This window comes from Rhododendron vialii, chromosome 8a (assembly GCF_030253575.1).
Source record: "Rhododendron vialii isolate Sample 1 chromosome 8a, ASM3025357v1".
NCBI lineage: Eukaryota > Viridiplantae > Streptophyta > Magnoliopsida > Ericales > Ericaceae > Rhododendron > Rhododendron vialii.
Genome location: NC_080564.1, coordinates 13,378,827 through 13,400,897, shown reverse-complemented (window position 1 = coordinate 13,400,897; position 22,071 = coordinate 13,378,827). Strand labels below are relative to the sequence as shown.

General features: G+C 37.9%; 2 protein-coding genes and 1 non-coding gene across 5 annotated transcripts in view; all 3 read right to left on the bottom strand.

The window, feature by feature from the left end:
* Positions 1 to 2,696: 2,696 nt before the first annotated feature.
* On the bottom strand, positions 2,697 to 5,022 carry LOC131336724 (succinate dehydrogenase assembly factor 1, mitochondrial). 2 transcript variants are annotated; one of them, XM_058372664.1, is made up of 2 exons: positions 4,902 to 5,022; positions 2,697 to 3,229 (listed from the first exon to the last, which is right to left on the bottom strand). In XM_058372664.1, exon 2 carries the CDS (start codon positions 3,136 to 3,138, stop codon positions 2,848 to 2,850), a length of 291 nt encoding a protein of 96 aa, XP_058228647.1. In that variant the 5' UTR covers positions 3,139 to 3,229; positions 4,902 to 5,022; the 3' UTR covers positions 2,697 to 2,847. The 2 variants fall into 2 exon arrangements, with proteins under 2 accessions (XP_058228647.1, XP_058228648.1); XM_058372665.1 differs by having other exon boundaries at positions 4,099 to 4,964.
* A 2,435-nt stretch (positions 5,023 to 7,457) lies between these two features.
* Positions 7,458 to 22,071, bottom strand: part of LOC131336723 (phospholipase SGR2) — a 39,134-nt gene continuing 24,520 nt past the window's right edge. Inside the window, exons 10-22 of one of the 2 annotated variants that reach the window (XM_058372662.1) lie at positions 21,318 to 21,383; positions 20,650 to 21,213; positions 20,519 to 20,573; positions 20,253 to 20,374; positions 19,925 to 19,997; positions 15,609 to 15,711; positions 13,741 to 13,834; positions 13,529 to 13,591; positions 11,011 to 11,059; positions 10,693 to 10,796; positions 9,234 to 9,280; positions 7,904 to 8,157; positions 7,458 to 7,791 (exon numbers count right to left, since the gene is read on the bottom strand). In XM_058372662.1, the coding sequence (XP_058228645.1) occupies positions 7,935 to 8,157; positions 9,234 to 9,280; positions 10,693 to 10,796; positions 11,011 to 11,059; positions 13,529 to 13,591; positions 13,741 to 13,834; positions 15,609 to 15,711; positions 19,925 to 19,997; positions 20,253 to 20,374; positions 20,519 to 20,573; positions 20,650 to 21,213; positions 21,318 to 21,383 (1,563 nt within the window). In that variant the 3' untranslated portion in view covers positions 7,458 to 7,791; positions 7,904 to 7,934. Of the gene's footprint in view, positions 8,158 to 9,233; positions 9,281 to 10,692; positions 10,797 to 11,010; positions 11,060 to 13,528; positions 13,592 to 13,740; positions 13,835 to 15,608; positions 15,712 to 19,924; positions 19,998 to 20,252; positions 20,375 to 20,518; positions 20,574 to 20,649; positions 21,214 to 21,317; positions 21,384 to 22,071 lie in introns of both variants that reach the window. The other variant, XM_058372663.1, reaches the window with a different exon arrangement.
* Positions 19,032 to 19,140, bottom strand: LOC131299302 (small nucleolar RNA snoR100). Its single transcript, XR_009190687.1, has one exon. It is a non-coding gene; the product is annotated as a small nucleolar RNA snoR100 (small nucleolar RNA).

The window sequence follows — 22,071 nt, the reverse complement described above, 5'->3', positions numbered from 1 at the left end:
TAGGATTGGACTACCAATCCCAAGGGCTTCCCAAACCCATGTTTGATAACCAGATTATTATTCCGTTGGGATGAATAGTGAGCTCCGCAAGAGATATTAGCAATATCCCCTAGGACTTGGTATTCACAATCCTATCCCTTCCCTTAACACTACAATGACCAAACTCTCCCTCCCCTTCCTCCCTGCTCAAGCCATTCCTGTTGCCGGACTGGATTTGTTTTTTTTTGCTGGGTTTAGAGAGAGACAGAAGGGTACGTGCGTGTGTGTGTGTGTGGGGGGGGGGGGGGGGGGGGGGGGGTTCCTGTGTTTGTTTTTTATTTTTTGGGTTTATTTTGGTTTTGCCGATTCGCAAGGGCAAGGGCAATGCAGGGAAAAAAAATATTCCAATCCTATCTTCTTACGAATCCCATCATCTAATCCCAAGCAAAACAAATATGCAAATTACAAATCTCATCTCCTTACGAGTCTCACCCATCTAATACTTTTATCAAACGGGGATTCTCGGTAGAGAGAGAGAATGAGGGAGATTGGAGTAACGGAGTTTATCTCTTGTATGTGTTGTCTTGTCAACTATTTTGGATAGGCTGTTGATTTTGTCATTCCTTTTTTTGTTAACGACACTCCGCTGCAAGTGTATTTTTTCATCAAAATACACTTGTAAGAGAGTGGCGTTAACAAAAAATAGAGTGACAAAATAATTTCTCTTTGGATAATATAAAGGGAAGAGATTGGGTTAGGTTTTATCTCTTACAACCCTACACTATCCTATACATGAGTAGCCTAATTAATAAGCCTATACTCTCATCATTTCTCATGTGCTGGCACATGCCATGCCTTTTCAAAAAAAAAATTTGCGGTCAAACTTTTGTAACTTATTGATTCATTTCAATGTGAGAAATCGAAAAAGTAAAAAAATTTGATCAAAACTTCTAATTTTTCTGAATAAAGCTAAAAATAAGTCAAAAAGACAATTTTTTTTTACTTATTTATGTCTTTTTTAAAAAAATTATGAGTTTCGATCAAAATTTTATACTTTTCCGATTTCTCTCGCTGGGATGAATCAATAAGTCACAAAAATTTGACGCAAAACTAGCAAATGCGATTTTTTTTTGAACAAAGACAAAAAAATAAATTATTATTACACTTTTGAATGAAGACAAAAAAATTGTCTATTTACTTTTTCACAATATGCATTCCCATACCACTCTATTTTTGCTTTCCAATGGCTTTTCCTTTTGACCCCGCTATCAACTAACTTTAACCAACTTGCAAATGTGGCATCTACATTCAATGGCACGACAATTACATGGCATTTATTAAACGGTTATATTCCAACGGTCATTTGCCAAATGACAATACTCTAACGGTTATATTTTTCACGACTATAATCCACTAGCTACATTCAACGGTCATGTTCTAAATCTATAAATAAGATTTTCCTTCTCTTTTTCACTGCTCTCAACTATTTTTCATCCCAAGTTTATTCTTCTCTGTTGAAAAAAATATGGGTATTATTCTTCTTTTGAAAATAAAATATGTCTAGCTATAAACTACTACTCAATATAATTCTAGATGAGATATGAATTGGACATGTTGGCAATAGGGAGACTACATAAAAAAGATGAACGAGATGTCTTGGGTGGCCACATAGCTATTGATCGTGGTCGAGTAGAGAGCCACAACATACTATTTCAACAGTATTTTGCTAATCCTCCTATATTCCCCATAAGATGAATCGATCTCTTTTTGTCCATATTGTATGTATCTACGGTAAAAGCATATGATCCGTACTTCATCCAAAAACTAAACGTTGGAATGATTGGTTTGGCTTCCCTTCAAAAATTTCAGTTGCTATGTGGATGCTTGCTTACGACGCACCGGCAGAGTTTAAAAAGGTTCGAAAGTACCAATTGAGAGTTTAAAAAGGTTCGTCAATGTGGTACTGTCAATCTGTTCAGAAGACTATTTAAGGTCACTAAATGATGCGGACATGGCTAGATTGGTCCCCATAGGTGAGGCCAGTGTAAAATTTTCAAAACGCGAGAGGAGAATATGTGAAAAACTGATACCAGAAGGAAGGTTAATGTCGGATCAAAAAAAAGAAAGAAAAAGGAAGGTTAATGTAATTTCCCCTCGACAATAAACAGCATATGAAGTTACGAACAAAAGGAAACATCATGAAACAACTACTAACATAGATTCATTTGCAGCCCGAAAATAATGTTAGCCTTGCCTAGCAGAGACTGTCCCCTAATCGTGATAACACACTGCAATTTACCATCTCTATGGTAGATCAAAATACCAAATTACCCTTAACTTCCTGCAGCATCTTCCACCACCCCTGTTGTTATGCAACATCATTTTGTCATCACCACCATAAGGAGTTAGATGGATATCCAATAGATGAGAGGCACTTGTGCCAGCAGTAGCGGAGACTAGCCCACCGGAAGTGGTTTTCCAATTGAACGGGAACAAAATGCGCATAAGCTGACCCGACACCCCAGTTATCAAGGAAAAAAAAAATGAACAGGAACAAGTTCGTGATGGATTTGCTGTTAAGCATCGTAAAATTGGTGGTCGAAGTATGCCCCTTGACATTTATTTCTTCAGTTTCTATACTATATCTTGTATATGGAAAATACAAATGAATGTCAAAACATCAATTTTCAAGTAAGTAATATGCAACTGCTCTCACGTGACAAATTCATATGATTTTCTTCTCTATTATCATGTAACCAATTAAAAAACTTTTTTTTCCATGTCTACAACAATCAACAAAAAATAGCACAACTGGATGACTAATGGGAGACAATGATTAACAAAGTGACAACCATAACATTTCTTGGTTTATGAGTTTCTGGTTTGGGGATTAGATACATTGAGGTATGACAATCCAACTGTATCAGGGCTGCTAAGCTGATCAAGTTGTTTCTTACCTCGACGAAGCAAGTACTCTATATAGATGAAATTCTTGCGATCAACTAGTTTGGAGTTGCGGCGAAACTCAGCAGACACAATTGATTCGATTTGGCGCCGCTCTTCAGGGGATTTGGTACGTGCTGCTCGCAGAAACCCTCTATATAGACCAAGCACCTGCTTCTGCATCCCAGAAAGCTTTGCTCCAGTTGAAGCTCCCATTGTTATCTTACTTTCAACTTTTGCTTCTAGTTTTGCTTTTCACAAACATTCTTCAGCAAAAAGTACACCAATATTATACCTTTTGCCTCTACTGCAGACAAGGGCAAGAAAGTATCTCACAAAAATCAATGATGCCACTAAATAACAAAAGGAGAAACACAAAACAAAATAGAAGACACCATTACTAGAAGGCACAAAAAGCTTATTAATTAGTTCTAATTTAAGAATTTCTCCCTTCATAATGATTAAGGTCATGTTTGGTACTTCGGAAAAGAAAGAAAACAAACGAGAGAGAAGTTCTTGAGAAAGTATCCACTTTCCTTGTTTTCGAAATGGAAAAGAAAGAAAGAAAGTAGCAACAAGAAAGTTATTCTCTCTTGTATGGTTTAAAGAGAGACAAAGGAAGAAATGAATTAAGAAGCTAAAAAGCAAGGAACTGATGAAAAATAGGAGAGAATCAAAAAATTGAGGAGGAATAATGTTCCAATGAATTTTACTTCACATTCATTTCACCAAATGGAGGAAACTAATTATGTTCTCTTCTTTTCTCAAGTACCAAAAAACAGTGCAAGTATCAAATCTCTTTCCTTTCCTTTTGTTTTGTTTTGTTTTTTCCAAGTGTAGTACTATGTCAATTTTTCCTGGTTGTGTTTGGGCTATATGCCTCAAGCACTCTTTCTTGTCTTCATTCTTTTTATTTTTTTTGCTCATACAGAAACAACAGTATTGTTATGTTACCACTGAGTGAAAGAAATTGTTTACGTATGATTCCTAGGCCTTGAGTCACTAATAAGTGGGCACATTTTACCAAAGAAATTGTTTACAAGGCAACTATACAAATTCTAGACAAAGTAAGCTTCTTCTTGTTCATTTAAGAAAATACAATAAAGAAAAAGAAGAACTGAGAACCAGAAACAATATAGCAGATGAAACGAAACGTGTCTTCTAAGCCACATTCACCTGAGACGAAAAGGAGGGGAAAAAGGAAGGACATATGGCTGCATTTCCATGCATCTCAGTTATAAGATAAGAGGCAAAGAACTCCCGGTTGCTTCTGAATTCTTTCATAGTTCTAATATGCAATTTGGACAGTCAGAACATTGGTTGAGGTCACAAAGAAACGACTAAGAACTCGTTGACGAGGATAATCCAGTCCTATTTATCATTTCCTAGAAAACATCGAGTTATTGCCAATGGTAAGAACTCAGAAGTTAACATCCGAAGTTGAAAAGCAGAACAGAGATTGAGATTTACAAATGGGGTTTTCATGTTGTTGATTCTGTGATGGAACTATTGTCTGCTATTGATCTTCTATGAGCCTTTTGTATTTGTGCTATTTCTAATGTGGGCAAAACATCCCCAATATGTCAAATGTTCTCGCGATTTTATTGGCATTTGGATGGCATTACAATAATATGAAGGGATTTTTTCATCCAATGTATTCACCTCAATAGAATAATGGCTTTCGAGAAATGAGATTAACCCCAATTTGTTTGGAGAAAGTTCTATATTAGCAAGGAAGAAATTCACCCAAGCACTTGTTGCTATAGTAGGAGGCAAACCAATCATACAAACAAAATACCAGTAAAATTTCGCAATGAGAAAAAAACAAATCTCAAAGTCTCAGGAACAGGGCCGGCCCAAGGCAGAGAGCCTTGAAAGCCACCGCTCCAGGGCGGCAGGGACCCCAAGTCCCCAAAAAAATGCTAAAACGACGAGAGAGAGAGAGAGAGAGAGAGAGAGAGAGAGAGAGAGGTATGTACCTATTCCTCTCGTTGCCGGGATTTTTTTGATTTAAGAACAGATTTTCGATTTCGACTGGTTCTGATTCGGTGATTAGGAATTCATTCCTGGCTGATAGCCTGATACGTTGCATTCTTAAAATAATTAGACAGAATACCCTGGTACTTTACCCATGTCACGAATGTATCCCAGTACTTTAACTATTTTCAGTTCAAACCCTAAGAGCGAGTGCATCAAATTAGGCAAGAAGCCAAGAATTCTAGTCAAACAGTGCACATTTTACATCTTAGCTACCAACATCTCTTTCAACACTCCAACAATACAACCTATTTCACCTGTTCTATAATAAAATAGTATTATTGTACCCTTTTCAAATATTACACAAATAGTAAGTATGCAAAAATATACATTTCATGTGTGTGTATATGCATCAGTACCCATACCCAAAATGGTTTTCATTGGAGGAGATTGCCGCCGATTGGAGAGTCCAATCGGCGTTGATTGGCACTCAACCTGGACCTGGCCTCTGACTTCATCGTCGATTAGGTAGGATAAGAAGAGTTGTGATGAACTGTTATTAATTCGAGGAAATTTGAGAAATATTTTAAGATATGTACCCCATCGTAGCTCACAGCCCAAACCGTATGCATAAAAATTGAGCAAACTTTGACCCTATGATTCTGGTCATGTGTGGGGTTTGCCCTCCTCGCTTTCATTTACCACCAGTTAACTTTTTGTAATTTATCGACAAGTGCTCAACTTTTTCCGTCAACACAAATTGCTAATAGACCGTTATACCCTCTTCTTCCTCCTTTGGGAGCAAAGAGGATATTGGTTCGACTGTGATCCCAAAAATTTTGGTGGATGGAGCTTGGTGTGCGCATACTTGGAAGGGGGCTGCAACTTGGTGTGCTCTATCTAATGCTACTTTCATCGAGGAGAAGAAAGTTAGTAAGGTCAATGGTTCCTCTGCCTTAATGGTGGAGGCTTTGGTGGTCATCAATGCTTTGCGAGTTTGCGTTGGGCTTTCTCAAAGAAGTACTCTAGGCTCGAGGTCGAGGCACTCACGGATTGTTCAAGTCTTGTGCGAGCACTTCGTTGTGTTGAGACTTTGGTAAGCCAGTTGTATTAGAGTAGATATGTTTGATGTAATTAACATTTCAAAAAAAAAGATGTAATTAGTGTGCCAATCGGATAAAAAAAAAAAATTTGTGGCAATCACTAAGGCTCTGTTTGTTTAAATTGTCAGTTTTTTGTTTATTTATTAAAAATTAAAATCAAAAAACATGTTTCGTGACCATAATAATTTTGTTTATTTGTTTTTTGGGCTGCTGAAAGTGTTTTCAAAACAAATGAAGACGCAATTTTTGTGTTTCTAGAATTTTCGTAAACTAGTGAAATTGATTATGTATTTTGTAAATAAATAAAAAAAAACACAAACATGTTTATGATGCCTGTTTTCAAAAATATTAGAAACAAAAACAAAAAATTGAAAATAAAAACTTTTCCAAATAGAGCCTAAAAGTTGTCTGGGGATGTTGTTAGGGCTACATTTGCTGCTCACAATTTGGCTACATTTCTAATGCGTTAGTGGAATGATAATGTAATGTTTCCGTTTCCGTTTCCTCAAAAGAAAAAAGAAAAAAACAGTAGATACACATTACATGAATCGCGAGATGTCTTTCGAAAATTTCCATCTCAATCATCATTTTTCAAAGCTAGAGAAAGTAATAGTAGAATTTTACAAATCTGGAAAGAGGATAACGGAGCATAGACCCACAACAAATTCCCACTTTTTGATTACTCAAATGTCATACTCCATCTTCAATCTTGGGGACCCAAATTGTTCTAAAACCTAATTTGCAACTTTAATTCAATTTATTTCTAACCGCACGATTAAATGATATACCACGTGAAAAATGCGTGATCTACAATTATACAATGTGTCCATTGATACATGCAGGGACAAGTAATAATTAAATCAACGTAGCTGAATTCTTCCAATTACACGCGCTTGCGTAGACACAGAAACAAAGATAAGTAAATAAAATGGAGTAATTATAGGGACAATGCTGACCAACAGTAAGATTCAACTAGGGTTTGTGGCAATGATTACTTGGTCAATTTGGTTGGAAACAAATCAATTTCACGCTTGTCAATTAAAAACTTCCCATTCGTACAGACAGGTTTACGAAATCTGAATGGAATCACCCAATTTGGAGAACTTTAAAGATACAGCCCAAAGATCCAAGGGCAGAGAGAGAGAGAGAGAGAGAGAGAGAGAGAGAGAGAGGATGGGTTCGCCGGAGTGGGAGGGAAGCAAGGGTTTGTCGGTTATCGTACGGAGAGAGAGAACAACGTAGATGGAGAGGAAGAGATTACCTGAGATATAGTCCTTTTTAGTTTTAATCTCAACCATTGATTTTAATGGTTGAGATGGAGTGTCAAAAGTTGTGTTAAAAATTGTGTGGATGGAACCGGCCCACACAATCTTATCGGCGTCTTTTAAATACTACAATATGAATAGCATGTGCCAATCAACAATCTGGACAAACCCGCCGGGCACAAGTCCAACATATAAACCATTAGGTGTAATTTAAGCCATCTAAACTAAGGAAGCAAATAGTTAGACGCTAGTCACACTAGGGTCTGTACGAAGGATGATGCAACGGTTGCACCCAGTAGAGCTTAATGAAGGTGTACTAAGTTTTGGCGTGCGCTACACTAGCTAAATTATGAACTATACATGGACACAATTGAATTTGTACAGTTTATGTATACAGACTACGGAGTATCTACAACCACCGGGATTCATCCATATAACTCTACTATAATGCTTGTTATATACAGTGTGAACCAAAAACAAGAAACGTGCCAACTGCATGCCAAACTTCCTTTTTAGCCTGTCAACTGCAATACAGGTACAAAAAAAGTTAACGTTCCAGAGATGCCTTTAGTGCTTAAATTGCTAAAAACACAATCGTACAAATAACTCATAATAATTACAGATACTAGCACATACATTTCGAAGAAAAAAGGAGAGAAAACCGTCATCACTTTTTCATGATCTTTCTTGCACTTGCAGAGAAGCTTCTAATCAAACCCTTATCAGCAAAAGTCAAAGGAAGTTCTTCCTCCGCAACCTCTCTTTGGTCTGCGATACCATTTTTTTGGCTGCCAGATTTTTTTCCGGCTTGCAACTCAGGTTCTTCAGGTATATCTCGAAACAAATGTTTCAGTATAAAAAGGGCAGTATCATCATCCCTCCAATAATTCCTGAGGAGAAAAGCAATCACTAAATAATTTAGTCATTAAGAACAACGGGCCAAAGATAGAAAAGTATCACAAATTGTTCCATCTTCTGCAGACAAGGTGAATGAGGACACAACTCTTAAAATATTGACTTGTTCTTGTTGGTCTGCAATGGAGACTTGACTTATATTTTTTCAGGGAGGGATGGGTGGCGGGTGTGAAGCCTATACACTATAAAGAACCATACCCTTAAGAAAAATAATTAAGGATGACAACTGGGGTTGATGCATATCATCCGGCATAAGTTAATGTGTGATTTCCATTTCATTTACATGGACTGGAGATGGGGAAAAGAAGAGGTTGTGGAAGGTATATGATCATCATATTATCTACCAAATTGTCATGAGGTAAAATCAAAATGCAATCTCCATGGAGTCACCAAACACTTTTCAGACTCTCATCATTATTATCATGCCTAAAAGTACAAATGACACCCATTAAATTTATAAAAAATGATGTGTCTATGGTCTGGGGAAAGTAGATAGAAAGACTAAAGACAATATTGGCTATCTTCCACAACAAGAGACCTGTCTTGGGAAATAAACTTCCTCCTAACAACGAAGTGGGAGGAAACATACTACTGTTTTTAAAGAGGCATGAACTTTACTATAAGTTGACACACGAAGCAGTAGGCACACAAACACACACATCCCCATCCATTGGAGCAAAGTATGCCGTTAAGGGTAGGGAAGTAACTTAAGTGAGCATTACATCAGAAAAAACGTATGGTACAATGCAACTGAACGGGATTATAAGCATAACATCAGTACACTTCTGTTACCACAAGATACAAAGAACAGATCCAAGATTTGCCTGGAATCAGAGATGCCGAATACTATAACAGAGCAGAACCCTATACTATGATGCATGAACGCAGATAACATACTAGGAACACTGAAAGGCCGGTATAGTAATAGAGTCCAACCTGGAGAACTAGATAAATTTCCTGTTGCGACTCCACTTTTTATTCCAATAACCACCAAAATGCGAAAATTATTGAGCAGCATATTGAGGAACGAAGGATGGTACAGGTTACTTACGTATGTGATCCAATCGCTGAGATGTATGGATGCTGAAAGGTTTTATCCTGCATTTTCAGAAAGAAATTCAAGTCAACTGCAGCAAGGCATCCATTATAAATATATAGGGCGAGCGGAAGGGAACAGGGAAAAAAAGAAAAGAAAAAAGAAGAAGAATAAGCAACTGAATGAATGCTACAATCCCAATGTTAAGGAATACAAAATACGAGTTTGTCCATTTGTGTCAAAGGCATCATTTTGGATTATGAAGTTCCTGGTCCAATTGGTTTTAGGTCCTTGATTTAAGACGATTCTGCCCATTAGTAACCAACACCATCAAAATAGCACTTTCAAGGATCTACGAGCAAACGCATCTAGTTGACTTTGACGGCTCCATAATTTAGCCAATTCTTCTGACAGTAGATTATGAACTATCTTCAACCGAATTGGAAGGAGAAATTGGACACTCAAATCTCTAGCCCCTAGGGTTTTCTCTGTTTGCAGTTTTAGTCCCTGGGACTTCTGCTATAAAAAGGGACCTCACTTCTCAGTTCTGAACAACCTAAGAGACAAAAGAGAAAGGAATAGAGTGGAGTACGCAGTATAAAACATAGAGTCAGCTCCTGTATAAAGTGTTGGGTACACGATGGATAGGGAATATTTCTGGGTGTTTGGGTTGTGAGAGACACTGGAGTCCTGTAAAATAACTTTCTTCATAGTGAATAATCGTGCCATCTTGCCCACCCTTGCCCGTGGATGCAGGCACAAGCCGAGCCACATAAATTGTTTATCTTTTGAATATGCTAGTTTATCTCCCATTATTCATTTCTTCATAATCACTTGCCTAAAAGTGCTCAATTCACCAAACGCATGGGTACGCAGTACATATAATACAAAAGTACAAAAGCATATCCTCATGAACAAAAGTCTTGTGTTCAGTGAAACTAGACAAAATAGTTATTGGTTAATGATGCAACATCTCAGACTCAGTGATACAACGTAACCGAACAAATCTGTAATGAATGAAGCATGAATGCATTGCTATGTGAAGAGGGAAAACACCACAGCAGCAAACAAACCAAAACTTAAATCAACAAGAAAGTTGTAGATTGCACCGCAGATAAAATCCAAGGTTCCTTGGATGACAAAATAACCAAGATCATGGGCGGACAAAAGATACCTGTGGCTTTAGTAAAAACAAGTGGAAAACATCTGATTATATCCTGAAGATAAGTCCGGTATCACACATCATACCATCATAGAGTAAAGCTCATCAACGGACAATACGAAATAATATGGACTGCAAACTGTCCTAATATAGTCTGGAATAGGAAAAAGGAATAGGATGTATTCCACAATGAATGCAAAGAAAGCAAAGGTTTGTCAATTCCAAAAGATCGTGCAATGAAAGTAATTAAACCTACAAAGGGAAAACCACATGAAAGCTCAAAAGTTGATGCCAAGAGGTACAAGGTTGTACCTGAAGCATATGATCTACCCGTCCATCCTCACTCCCAGTCAGTCTTTCCATCATGATGGAACCATAAGACCTCTCTACTTTTTCCAGGTTATCTTCTGATTCTTCTGCAATGTACAGAAGAAGGTGACATTAGAAAACATGAGTTTTAACAGATTTTCTTAGCAGTTACTAATAGGTCGTTATAGGCTTTGATCTTTGCAAAAGGTGGAGGAAGGGAGATAGGGCCCTTTAGCTAAGTGATTTTTCAACATATCTACTCACTATTGGAAAGGAAACAGTTGATAAAAGCAACTAAGAGAACACGTGTGCTAGCATTACCGTCAAGGTTATCCTTGTTTCTTGATTGGCATAGCGTAAGCACTTTGACCTATTCGAAAAAGCTGGCATCTCAGAAGACATGATTATAAAAATGTACAATAAAACAATTGAACCGCACAATAAATGGACAAGCTCACTCAAGCCAGTGTCAGCTATGTTAAGCAATTTGGTGCATTAAGGCAATCAAGAACCAGTTGCTCAAGTAAAGTGATTGATTTGATGTCCAACTTTGACATTGAATAATATGGTCAAAAAAAGGATCTCCCCATGCGTACTTACAGCAATTAATTCGTTTAATTCACAAAGAAACAACCACTAATTCACATGCACACAACCCAATATCAAACCCAATAACTTCCCCAAGCAACTAAAAAACGAAGTCATAGATATTGAAGAAATAATGTAAGCAATTAACAATGTACTGAATAAGCTTTATCCAATAATCTATAAGTTTCTACAGTAACGGTAAAGCAAGCAATGTAATTACCAATACGAGTATTGACAACAACAACTTGAGTTATTCCTCTTGTAGGACAATTATTTAGGATGGGTGTTGGAAACACTCCAACAAACAGGGAGGCTGGAACTAAATTGACGGAGCATTCCAGGAGGGCTATTAAAGCCTGGTTTTTTCATTAGATTCAGGGCTAAATGATGGGTAAAAAAACATTGGGTTTTTTCGGTAAAAACGTAAAGGAAGAATTTAGAGACCAAGTTGAGATGTTCATAGGCCAATGAACAGTAACCGTGAATAGTACAACCATACAATAGGCAAGTTGGTTTATTTTCTGGGAGAATTATGTAGCAGAAAAGAGACTAAGAGAGTCAAGGGTGCTAAATAAAGAGCATCCATATCTGGTCAAACGCCTTATATAGTGTCAACCATGCAAAAATATCATAAACGGGATAAGAAAAAGAGCAGGAAATTCAAGCATTCAAGGCATCAAGCACAATTCCCAACAGGTATCACATTCAAGTTAAAATTGCATCGCCCAGATAGAGCTCTTCAGAAAATCATCTGAAACACGTTCAACCCGACTTGAGAGCATTAAAACACAGCATCGAAAATTTGAGTCACTAAAGATGAAGCAGCTACTTTCGAAGTAAAAGAAAGTACTCCTGCTTAGGTGACTGTTACAGCTCATCTTGGGAAAAAAAATTACCTTTCCAGAATACCCTAGACCTAAGAAAACACAAAATGATAGAGACAACTGTCGACATCAATAGGTAGCCTAAATAATCATCGAGACACTTCTACTGTATTTATGACATAAAGCAGCCTCAGTTTATATTCAGGGCAATTACAATCACCTTGGTTGGTTCTCATTTTTGAAAGTTATTTTTGATGTAATGAGTGGAGAGAGATAGAGAGAAAAAGGTATTGAGAAACGTGTAGAGAGGAAAATGAGATGGGAACCAAACAAGGTGGATACACTCCTACCCATTCAGTCCTAGTTGTCTGGCTGATTACTATGTTTGCGGTCAGCCCATCGGCTTCTGCTCGTCTTGGCCTCCCTTCGCGTTGCTTCTTGGAATTGGGATTTACTTTCTTTTCTTATGACAGCATCTTTTATTTAATACTGTGACCTAAATAGCTTATGGAAAAAATCCTCCGAAAAAGGAAATGAAAAACTGTGAGTGATAGAGCCATCAAAAAGCAGTTGAGACTTGAGAGATCTCGTGGAAATTGCCCTCACTAAACTTGCATGGTTGCACCACCCTATACCACGACCAAAAAATATTAATTATGAATAATTCAGACATTCATGAATCCTTTCTAAGCCACAACTTTTCTCAGGTTAAGTAAAACCTAAGCCAAACCCACCAGAAAGATCAATGATCCGCAAAGGCATGAGCGAACTTTCAACTAAAAACCACAAGGAGAACAAGCAGAATGACGTAAAGTTTTAAGGCAACAGAAACATCAGAAAGAAAAAGAAAAGAAGTCCTGTTTTCCTCGTCAGTGAAATATAACTTACGAAATGGAGAAAACAAAGAATCAAAAATCATCTTGTATGTCATAAAACAACAAAACAAACATTCAATCTAAGTAGTGAGAAATGTTTCTATCTATATAAGGAAGGGGGCAAAAACAAAGAAAGCAAAAGTTTGACAAAAGAAAGAGAAATGAAGCAGTGGTCGTAAATTGTGCTGCAATTCGCATGCTCAAATAGGATAGCACTCAACCAAAGATTCAGTCAAGCGTCTGGCAGACAAAGAAGCCAGATAAGATGTTAATTGGAGAAACTCTGATACAAGGAAATGCATTCATCTTATTGCCTGCCTGCCATCTTTTCTTCATTGTGCATACGCACTTGTCTTTGGTTATAGTTATAAATGATGGCTGAATGTAAGAAATACATTAATTGAAACACCATTAGTCCATTAATAATGAGTATCTTACTTAGCATGATACAGACTAACCCATACATGAAAAGGCCACCACCAATTGATTCAGTAATGCGATTCTGAGAAAATAATAATACACCAATGTAATGTATAGAAGTCTAAAGCTCACCCTTACAGAGCCCAGTTGATCCATTACTGCCTGCGAACGTAAAGCTAAGTTTTCAGCACATTCCTGCAACACACGGTGTTTGAACGGAATAATGAAGGAGGAAGCTTAAACCAAAAAGAAATTAGGCAAAATCCTGCAACACATAGTATTCAAATAGCATAAGGAGAGAGGAAGCTTAAACCGAAATAATATGAATGCCATTGAGGGTGTACCTGTATTCCAATATGCAACCGTTTTCCACCCCTGTGGTACGGTATTATAACAGGGCGTTTGCTGATGTATTCTTTGCAGATGAGTGGTTCTAGTCTGTATGAAACAGTCAAAATAGCTTTAATTAACGTGCTATAGACACAACTAACCAAGTAAAATATTCAAGTTGGAAGGCTGTGATGAGCAGATGTGTGTGACTGTAGAAGGTTGCAGTGTTCGCATGGAAATTTCAGGTACGGGTTTAATGCTTAGGAACCCATTTGAATTAGGAGTACCACAATTCTACCAAAAACTGATCGGGTAAAAACCTAATGATCACCACCATGGTTGAAGAAATGAGGAATGGTTTCGGTGCGATTTGATTACCAACCAGGTCAACTCAGACCCCAGAGATACTGATTGGAAGATTATAGTCGTTAGACTACAAGATGAGCTTCCATTGAAAGAACAAGAACAGATGACATGCACGAGCAGGCTGGGAAAACCAGAATCAGTAGAGTATTTGACATTTTGACCAAAACCAAATGGAATGGCTGCCTGCATCATATGACTTAACTCTAACTAGAAAGTTGGATGTAAAATCAATACAAGGAGCAATACAAAGAGAAACAAATCTGCAGATGCATAACATGATATGAGACGAAAAAAATAAAAAACAGCAAGATATACAATTTAAAATCTGTAGCCAGATGAGCCTTTATCATATAGACGCGTCTTATGCATGTAGATTCCAAGTATTGTTGTGAGTATAAAAATGCAGTTTCTGCCCAGCCCTAACAAGCATTGGACGTAGAAATAGAAACAGACAAGAAGACGTATACAAACACGGAACATGACAATTGTAAATAATTGGGACATGTAGGACAGGAAAATCGGGACACGTAGGACACGAGACAAACAAACAATTTGGTCATTTTTATATACGTTTGACGGTATCAATATGACTTGTACGCACAAAAAACAAAACTAATTGAACTCACGAAAAATGACAACTAACACTAGTTCCACGTAATTAATAAAAAAGAAAAGTTCACCATAAATTCATCCGGAATAAGATTGCTATATTTCGTAGTGCACCGTGTCCCCATAAGTGTCTCACTTGAGGCATGCATGTCCCAAACGTATGCGTCTTTTCCTATTTCAGCTTCTCCTTTGTCCCCTTCTTAAAATTTCATAATACTTACACTAGTATGTCCAATAGCAACACGCCATATCCCTGACATGTCCAACACGAATATGACGACACTTGGGCGTCTTGGAGCTCCATAGATGCAGCAAATAAAACCATAGTATCAATCGTAGCTGACTTTTCATATGCTATTACTATTGACTACTACAAGGTTAGAAACCAAATGCAACTACCACAATACACACTCACACGTAACTACAACATTACTACAGTAGCCATTTTCTAAGCTCCTAACCTGTGGGTTTCTTTCTTTAAGTCTTTTTATTTCTTTTCGTTTTATGGAACAAGTGGGGTGGCGAATGGAGTTGGTAAGTCTACTTTTGCTATCTTAGGCACTATTATGCCTATTTGGTCATAATACAATTTTCCACAACGAGGAAGTAATGTTATGCTCCCTTCGTAGTCATTGATATCCACCCAAGCAAACCCTTGCATATGGTGCATGTGCATAAGATATTACTATAAGAAATGGTCAATCTATTAAGAATAAAAAGCGGTTCAAATAAGGATACAGAAAGATTGAATGACTAGCATGGAATGATCCGAGTGGATTATGGAGAAAGTAAAAAGGTGTCTATGATAGGATTGAGTAGAAGCCTTTCAAAGGAAGGGATGTCCGTGTGAGATTGCGACACACATACATGAAGGACTAGAAGTATAGAGATAAGGACTAAGACATACCTATAAGCCACAGGATCAAATGGATGAAAAATGTTGAACATTTGGCGACAAGCTGGCATGTCTTCAGTTACATTTTCTTCTTCCCAATATTCTTGCCCTTTTCCTAAAAAAGAACGGTGCAAATAAACAAACTGCTGACAAAACGCGAGGCACAAGTTGAAGAATGGTACAACCCTTTAAGGAAGCAAGAAAAGAGTCATGCGAAGTATTCAACTTTAGTTGCCTTTAAAGTGGATAAGCTACGGAAACAATACACCAAAATAACGCAATAAAAAGTTCGTAAATTGGTGGAAATCAATATCATAAACATGAATTGAAAAAAAAAAAAGCGGCAAACTAAAATTTATCCCCTCGTTTGCACCAAGTGTGCTGCCACCCCGACCCTCCTCCCTTCCTGAGCCGCTGCATTTGTTTACCGCTACATAACTCCCTATAGTTTGTGGACTAATGTGCACTTTCCCATTTTCTCTCCAAATAAAACAGCATGTGCACCTCACATGTATAAAAAGAAAGTGAAACATCATTCAAGACCAAAATATCCACATAACCCATCAAACTTCCAGAAAATGCATCACCGTCCCTCCTCACCACCACATACCCTTTCCCCTTCCTCCCCCTCCCCTTACTGTCACTCCTCCCTCGTCTTTGTCATTGCGGTCCACTAGCCCTTGTAAATGAAATCAAGAACTAAACCCCTCCTAATCATCCGGAAAATCAATGTTTGCATCAATCAGCAATCAAAACAAGTGATTCTGGCAAGAACTTAAACTCTCCAGCACAATTCTGGCCATATTAGCCACAACCCACAGGAGCCAAACTACAAAGTGAATATTACTAACTTACAACAGTCAATTTTCCCACTTGAATTCCACAGGGATTTGACTCTGGATGTTAGTTCATTCCAAAACAAAATATTTAAGCCAAATACCAAACCAAAGCAATCAATAATTCACCCAACGAACTGAAATGGCACCAAAAATTTTGAATTAGGTGCCCCATCAATGAAAACCTGATTCAAACTTCACATTCTTATAATTCTTTCCCTTCAATCAACATTCAAACATATATGAATCCAAATCACTCAAGCACGAAAACAGCCAGACCAATAGAATTGCAGAAAAACACCTTAGCTTGGTATGCATGGGCTTCTGGTGAATTCCACTGATTCTCACATAGTGGCATTTAAGAATATGCCGGGTATGTTATATTCATAAGTTTTACCCATATTTCAATTCAAGATTATGTGATCAGTTGATTGCTTGCATACGCCATAAAATGCAGTATACACGCAATCACATATAACCCGTTAGATGCTGCTACTCAATTCAAGATATTGTTACACTCAATCTGACATTTGTACACACATGTGCATGTGTATATACTTGTATATAGGTGTGAGATTAATTCATCACAAGTAAGACGAGGGCATTAAAGACATTTTACCACGAAGTCAAGAACTCAACGAGGGTTTTAGATTGAGTCACAAATCAATGGCGAAGAACATAGATTGACGGCGAAATCGAATAACAGAGTTAATCTGTATAGAAATCGACAATCGTGATCAAGATCGGCAGAGGCTGTAGGTTTCGATTTTTTATCGAAATCTGGTGTAGATCGAGATTGAGCCTGGTGTAGGTTTCGAAATTGATAGGTGCTGAAAAGCACCCATTTATTCCCATTAACTTAGGTTTTGTCGGTCCTATCTAATGTTATTTAACGAGCTTTAATTGGTTTATGGTGTTTCAGGGCTTACGGAGCATTCGGAAAGGATTTGGAGTAATAATCGTGAGTTAAGGATGTTCCAGAAGGATCCACGGCGAGAAGAGGAGCAAAAAGGTGAAAGCTGGAAATCTGGTCCGGACCAAGGCTATGTTGGTCCGGACGACCAAGGCTGGAGCAAGATATGAACAAACTGTTTTTCTGGTCCGGACCAGCAGGCAGCAGACGCTGCAGACAGAAATCTGCTTTACGTTTTTAAGTCTTATTGTTTTGGGCCGAAACTATAAAAGGAAGCCCTGAGTTCATTCTTTAGGTTACGTTCTTTTCCAGCAACGATTAGAGAGAGAGAGGCGAGAGGATTTCAAGGAAAAACTTCATGTCTTCCATGTCTTCTTCAATCTCGATCGCATCTTTCTTCTCCATGGCCGGCTAAACCCCTTATCTAGGGGGAAGATGAAACTTCGCACCAAGTAACTCTATTTTATGTATAGGTTTTAGGTTTATTATTCGGATCGATTGTATAACTAAGAACCCTTTCCGTTTCAATTGAATGGAATGATTTTGATGGTTTTAATCTATTGAGTATTTGTATGCATGCTTTCAACTATGAGTTATATAATGGTTTTCATCAATTGTAGTTGGAGTTCTGAGATTGATTATGCTCGTAAGACGGGCCGTGCCGCTAGGCGGCCAGACCGTACTTCTGAGACGGTTCGTGCTATGGGATAATCCATGCCTTTTAACAACTCAATAATTTTCTTGACAATTATTGCCAGGGTTTGCAAGCCCTCACAATAATCCCTTAGCAAACCCTCACAATAATCCTTTCTGATTCGAATAATTAATCTTGCCTATGCATGTTGGAGTTGCGCGGTTGAGGTGGATTCGAACCCTAGATTTTCTCTCCGATCGTTACAAACTTTCCATTTAATTATTTCTCTTAGTTTAATAAATTCTCCAAATTCAAACAACCAAACTTCCTTGCCCGAATTAATCTAAAAATTAATCGAATTTGTCATAACTCAGCCATACTGTCTCCGTCGGAATGATACTCGGTCTTGACCATTATTCTACGGAGCAGTAGTTAATTCCAAGGTTTTATAAATATATTTTTGACACGGAACGACGCGGTCAGAAATCGAGTGGGATTCGATCTCGTGTTTAGATCGAGGTCAAGATCGACAGAAGGAGCTGCAGATTTTGTCTTTTTCTTCTTTTTAAGGTTTCCAATGGTTCTCGGAGATGATGGGTACGTTCAGGGGTTTCCGGTAATCGGTGAAAATGGGATGATGATGAACGGCGGCAAACGATGGTGGCTATGGCGGTATGTGCCATGGAGTCTGTTAGGGTTCAATGCCTGTAATACCATGATGTTTGAGAGGATAGAAAGAGTGATTAAGGCGCCAACTAACCCATCAGAAATAGTATTTGAGATATTGGAGTATATATATAGCATGTGAGTACAAGATACGCAATTACTAAGTTATCCGCATTCACTACATAACTATATAACTCCTAACAAGTATTAATTGAACACAAACAATACCAGAACCCATCTAGTCTCCAATTAGTTGGGGGTGGGGGTGGTTGTTGAGATTAGAGACAGACCAAACCTTTGGCAATATATACACAAAGTGGTTGCTCTCAGAATACCACTAAAACAGTGGTTTCCCTATACCTCCAAGAAACAAGGAGCTAAAGGGACATTTTGCTACGGAATCATGCCCCCAAATCAAAACTGAAAGGCATCAGTGAGGACAGGCCTAGAGACCCAAATCAATTTTAGTGCACATTACCATGCTTTCCTTCATTCATAATCCAGAGCATCGGTTGAGGCACCAGTCCTAACAAGTATTAATTAATTTCCTTATAATGGCATCATAGCAATCATTGTAATAACTATGGTTTATACTACTATGCATTCATGCAAACTTACATTATATGCTCTTGAAAAAAGTTGGCAGCTTACAGATTTTTCTTTATCTAAAATCAAGAGTGCCAAGGAATGCTCCTGTTAAGAGAAAGCGTCAACCAAGTGTGATACATTAGTAGGTTTATTTCGAACCAAATGGACATATCCAAGAAGCAATCAGTATGTTAGGAGTGTCGAGAAGCGTTAATGTCCAACAGGTGCTTTGGCAAGGAGACAAAGCTAGTTCGGGATACTAAGAAGTGCAAGTGTCCGCACGTGCAGAATAGGGACACCGCTCCTCTATAGAAATGTCTATGCCCCACACTATCTATGCCTCCAAAACCTATGAAGAATCTAAGAAAGCAAGGCGCAAAATACCAAGTCCGCAATCACTAAAAATCCCGAGTTATTGGAACTAAGATTTTAGTCTCATTGATCACCTTGGAACTGGAAACCTTTGAGAAAATTAAACTCCATGGGTATATTAATCACATTTTGTATCACATTGGCATAGAGATTTATGCTAATCTGATTGAGTAAGAAACTCGTACAATGAATTTCAAAAAAGAACACAATGCAGTTAAAATACTTCTACCAACTTACTGATTTCTCCAAAGTAAAAACGGAGACACTAAGACAAATATCAAATTTATAGAAACTAAGTATGCAATAACAAATTTATTACCGATCCCTATACGAGTATTGCGGAGGGCAAGAAATACACCGAGGGGAGATCCGACTGCAAAGAAGGTGTCCACCTGGCATATAAATTGAGGTAAAACCAGGAGCGTTATCCAATAATCTACTGGAAAACTTAAACATGCATAGCGATAACCACCTTAACATTTTGTGTGTGTGTGCGTGTGTGTGTGTGTGTGTGTGAGAGAGAGAGAGAGAGAGAGAGAGAGAGAGAGAACAAGAAGAAGAATGAAGTCCAAAAGCTTGGCAATTTCTAATTTTCACAGATGCCAAGAAATTTCCAAAAGCTTAGACGACAAAATGGAAAGTGTTACCTCGAATTCCAACTTCGTATATTTGATATAAGGAGTGTAACAGTTCGGCATATCATTTTGTCCACATAGAAGATTTCCAGAAACAGGTTGATTTGTAGTAGTCGCCGACACCGCCTCATTTCCTGTTAAGGTAGCTCATCAAATCCCAAATACCCTCTCAATATACAAAATACATATCATCCACATCAATAAAAAACAAGAAAGGGCCAAAGCACAAGAATGGGGGAGAGTAAGAATAAAAATAATATTACATCCCCTACATGTACCTTCACAACAACGTACAGTTTCCAATTCTGTGATCCTTGTTTTTAGGCAATCAATCTGTGATATTAGCAAATTTATTCAGTAGAATAAACAAATATCTGGAAACTAAGGCACCTAAGTTGCAAAATACCACCTCTTCCGTCAGCAGTTTGATTGTTTTGTCCTTATCACTCTCAGGCCCACTGCAGGACAGCTTTCCTGCATTGCCCGGCAGCACTTGATAGTTCAGGTTAGAGGCTTCATCAAAATATTCCCTTTTGCAAGAAAGCGTGTCTCTAGAATCAGAAACCTGTCCGTGGTCATCTTTCCCCAGTGATGAAATAGCATCGGGTTGCTTAGACTCCACCTCCGTTGCAGAAGGTTCGTCCAAGTCTAATGGGACAGAAAGCCCAGTGGGAAAAGAAGAATCTTCCATCTCCGGGACTAGAAAAGGTTGTTTTCCGCCCGCATTGTCTTCTTCTGAGGGACCTACCATTCCCGTAGTTTGATTGTTCAATGAGCCGACGTTCTTGTTCTGACTGGATTTAAAATTGCAGTCTGCAGATTGGTTGTTGAGAGTAGGGGAAGAAGATTCTTCATTTGCAGGGTGGTGTTCTTTATACATCCACTCCATTGGAAAGGGAGAGGATAAATTCTCTTGATGGCAAATAATATCATATGAGAGAACACTTCCCAAAGAGTGACCATACAAGGAAACCTACAAAAGTAGAACATGACAAGAGAAGGAATCTTCAGCATGAATCACAATCGGAAAAATCTCTAAAGCTCATCTAGTGAATGTTCAAAACAACCACATAGTACCTTTCCATCATAACCAGGATTCCTCTTCAGGAACTTCAAATATAGTCGATTTAGTTGGTCAGAGACCTGGAGATGAATAATCTACTATGAGTCTGCATATATTGCTAAAGCTAATCTTTGATATCTTCAATTAAATATAGTTATATATTAAGTAACACCACAAGCCGAACAGATCATTGAGACACAATACGGCACCGCTGTTATACCACATACATGCGAATCCCAACAAAACATAACAGACCATCAACTTCTTCTGAAAGAACAAACAGATAAGGGAAAGTAACTGACAATTTCAAAGAGGCGAGCTGGGGGATACTGATTACAAGCTTTTTAGTGTCTCTAACCACTAAATCAACCTATCCCATGTTTGGACTTTGCACCACATTTAACTAAAATCCACTAAGCTTCCTCTAATGAATAGCCATTCCATTATTTGTTACACTGACCGATTAGTGCCTTTTGCTGCCCACTAGTTCAGTGCATTCTCAAGAATGCAATAATTGTTCGCACCTAAAAACTGACCAACGATCATGTCAATTGTATTCAAATCCCTCTCATTTCAAAGTTGATTCTATTGCAATTATATCCCCCCTAACATCCTCATATTAGCTATATTATTTCAAACACTGAGCACATGGTGCCCTATTGTCAAAGTTTTCAACTTCAAGTAGTAGGACATTTGATGACAACAAGATAAACTATAACAAATTTGAACTTAACCCATCTGTCACATCCCAATGGCTAGATTTTCTCT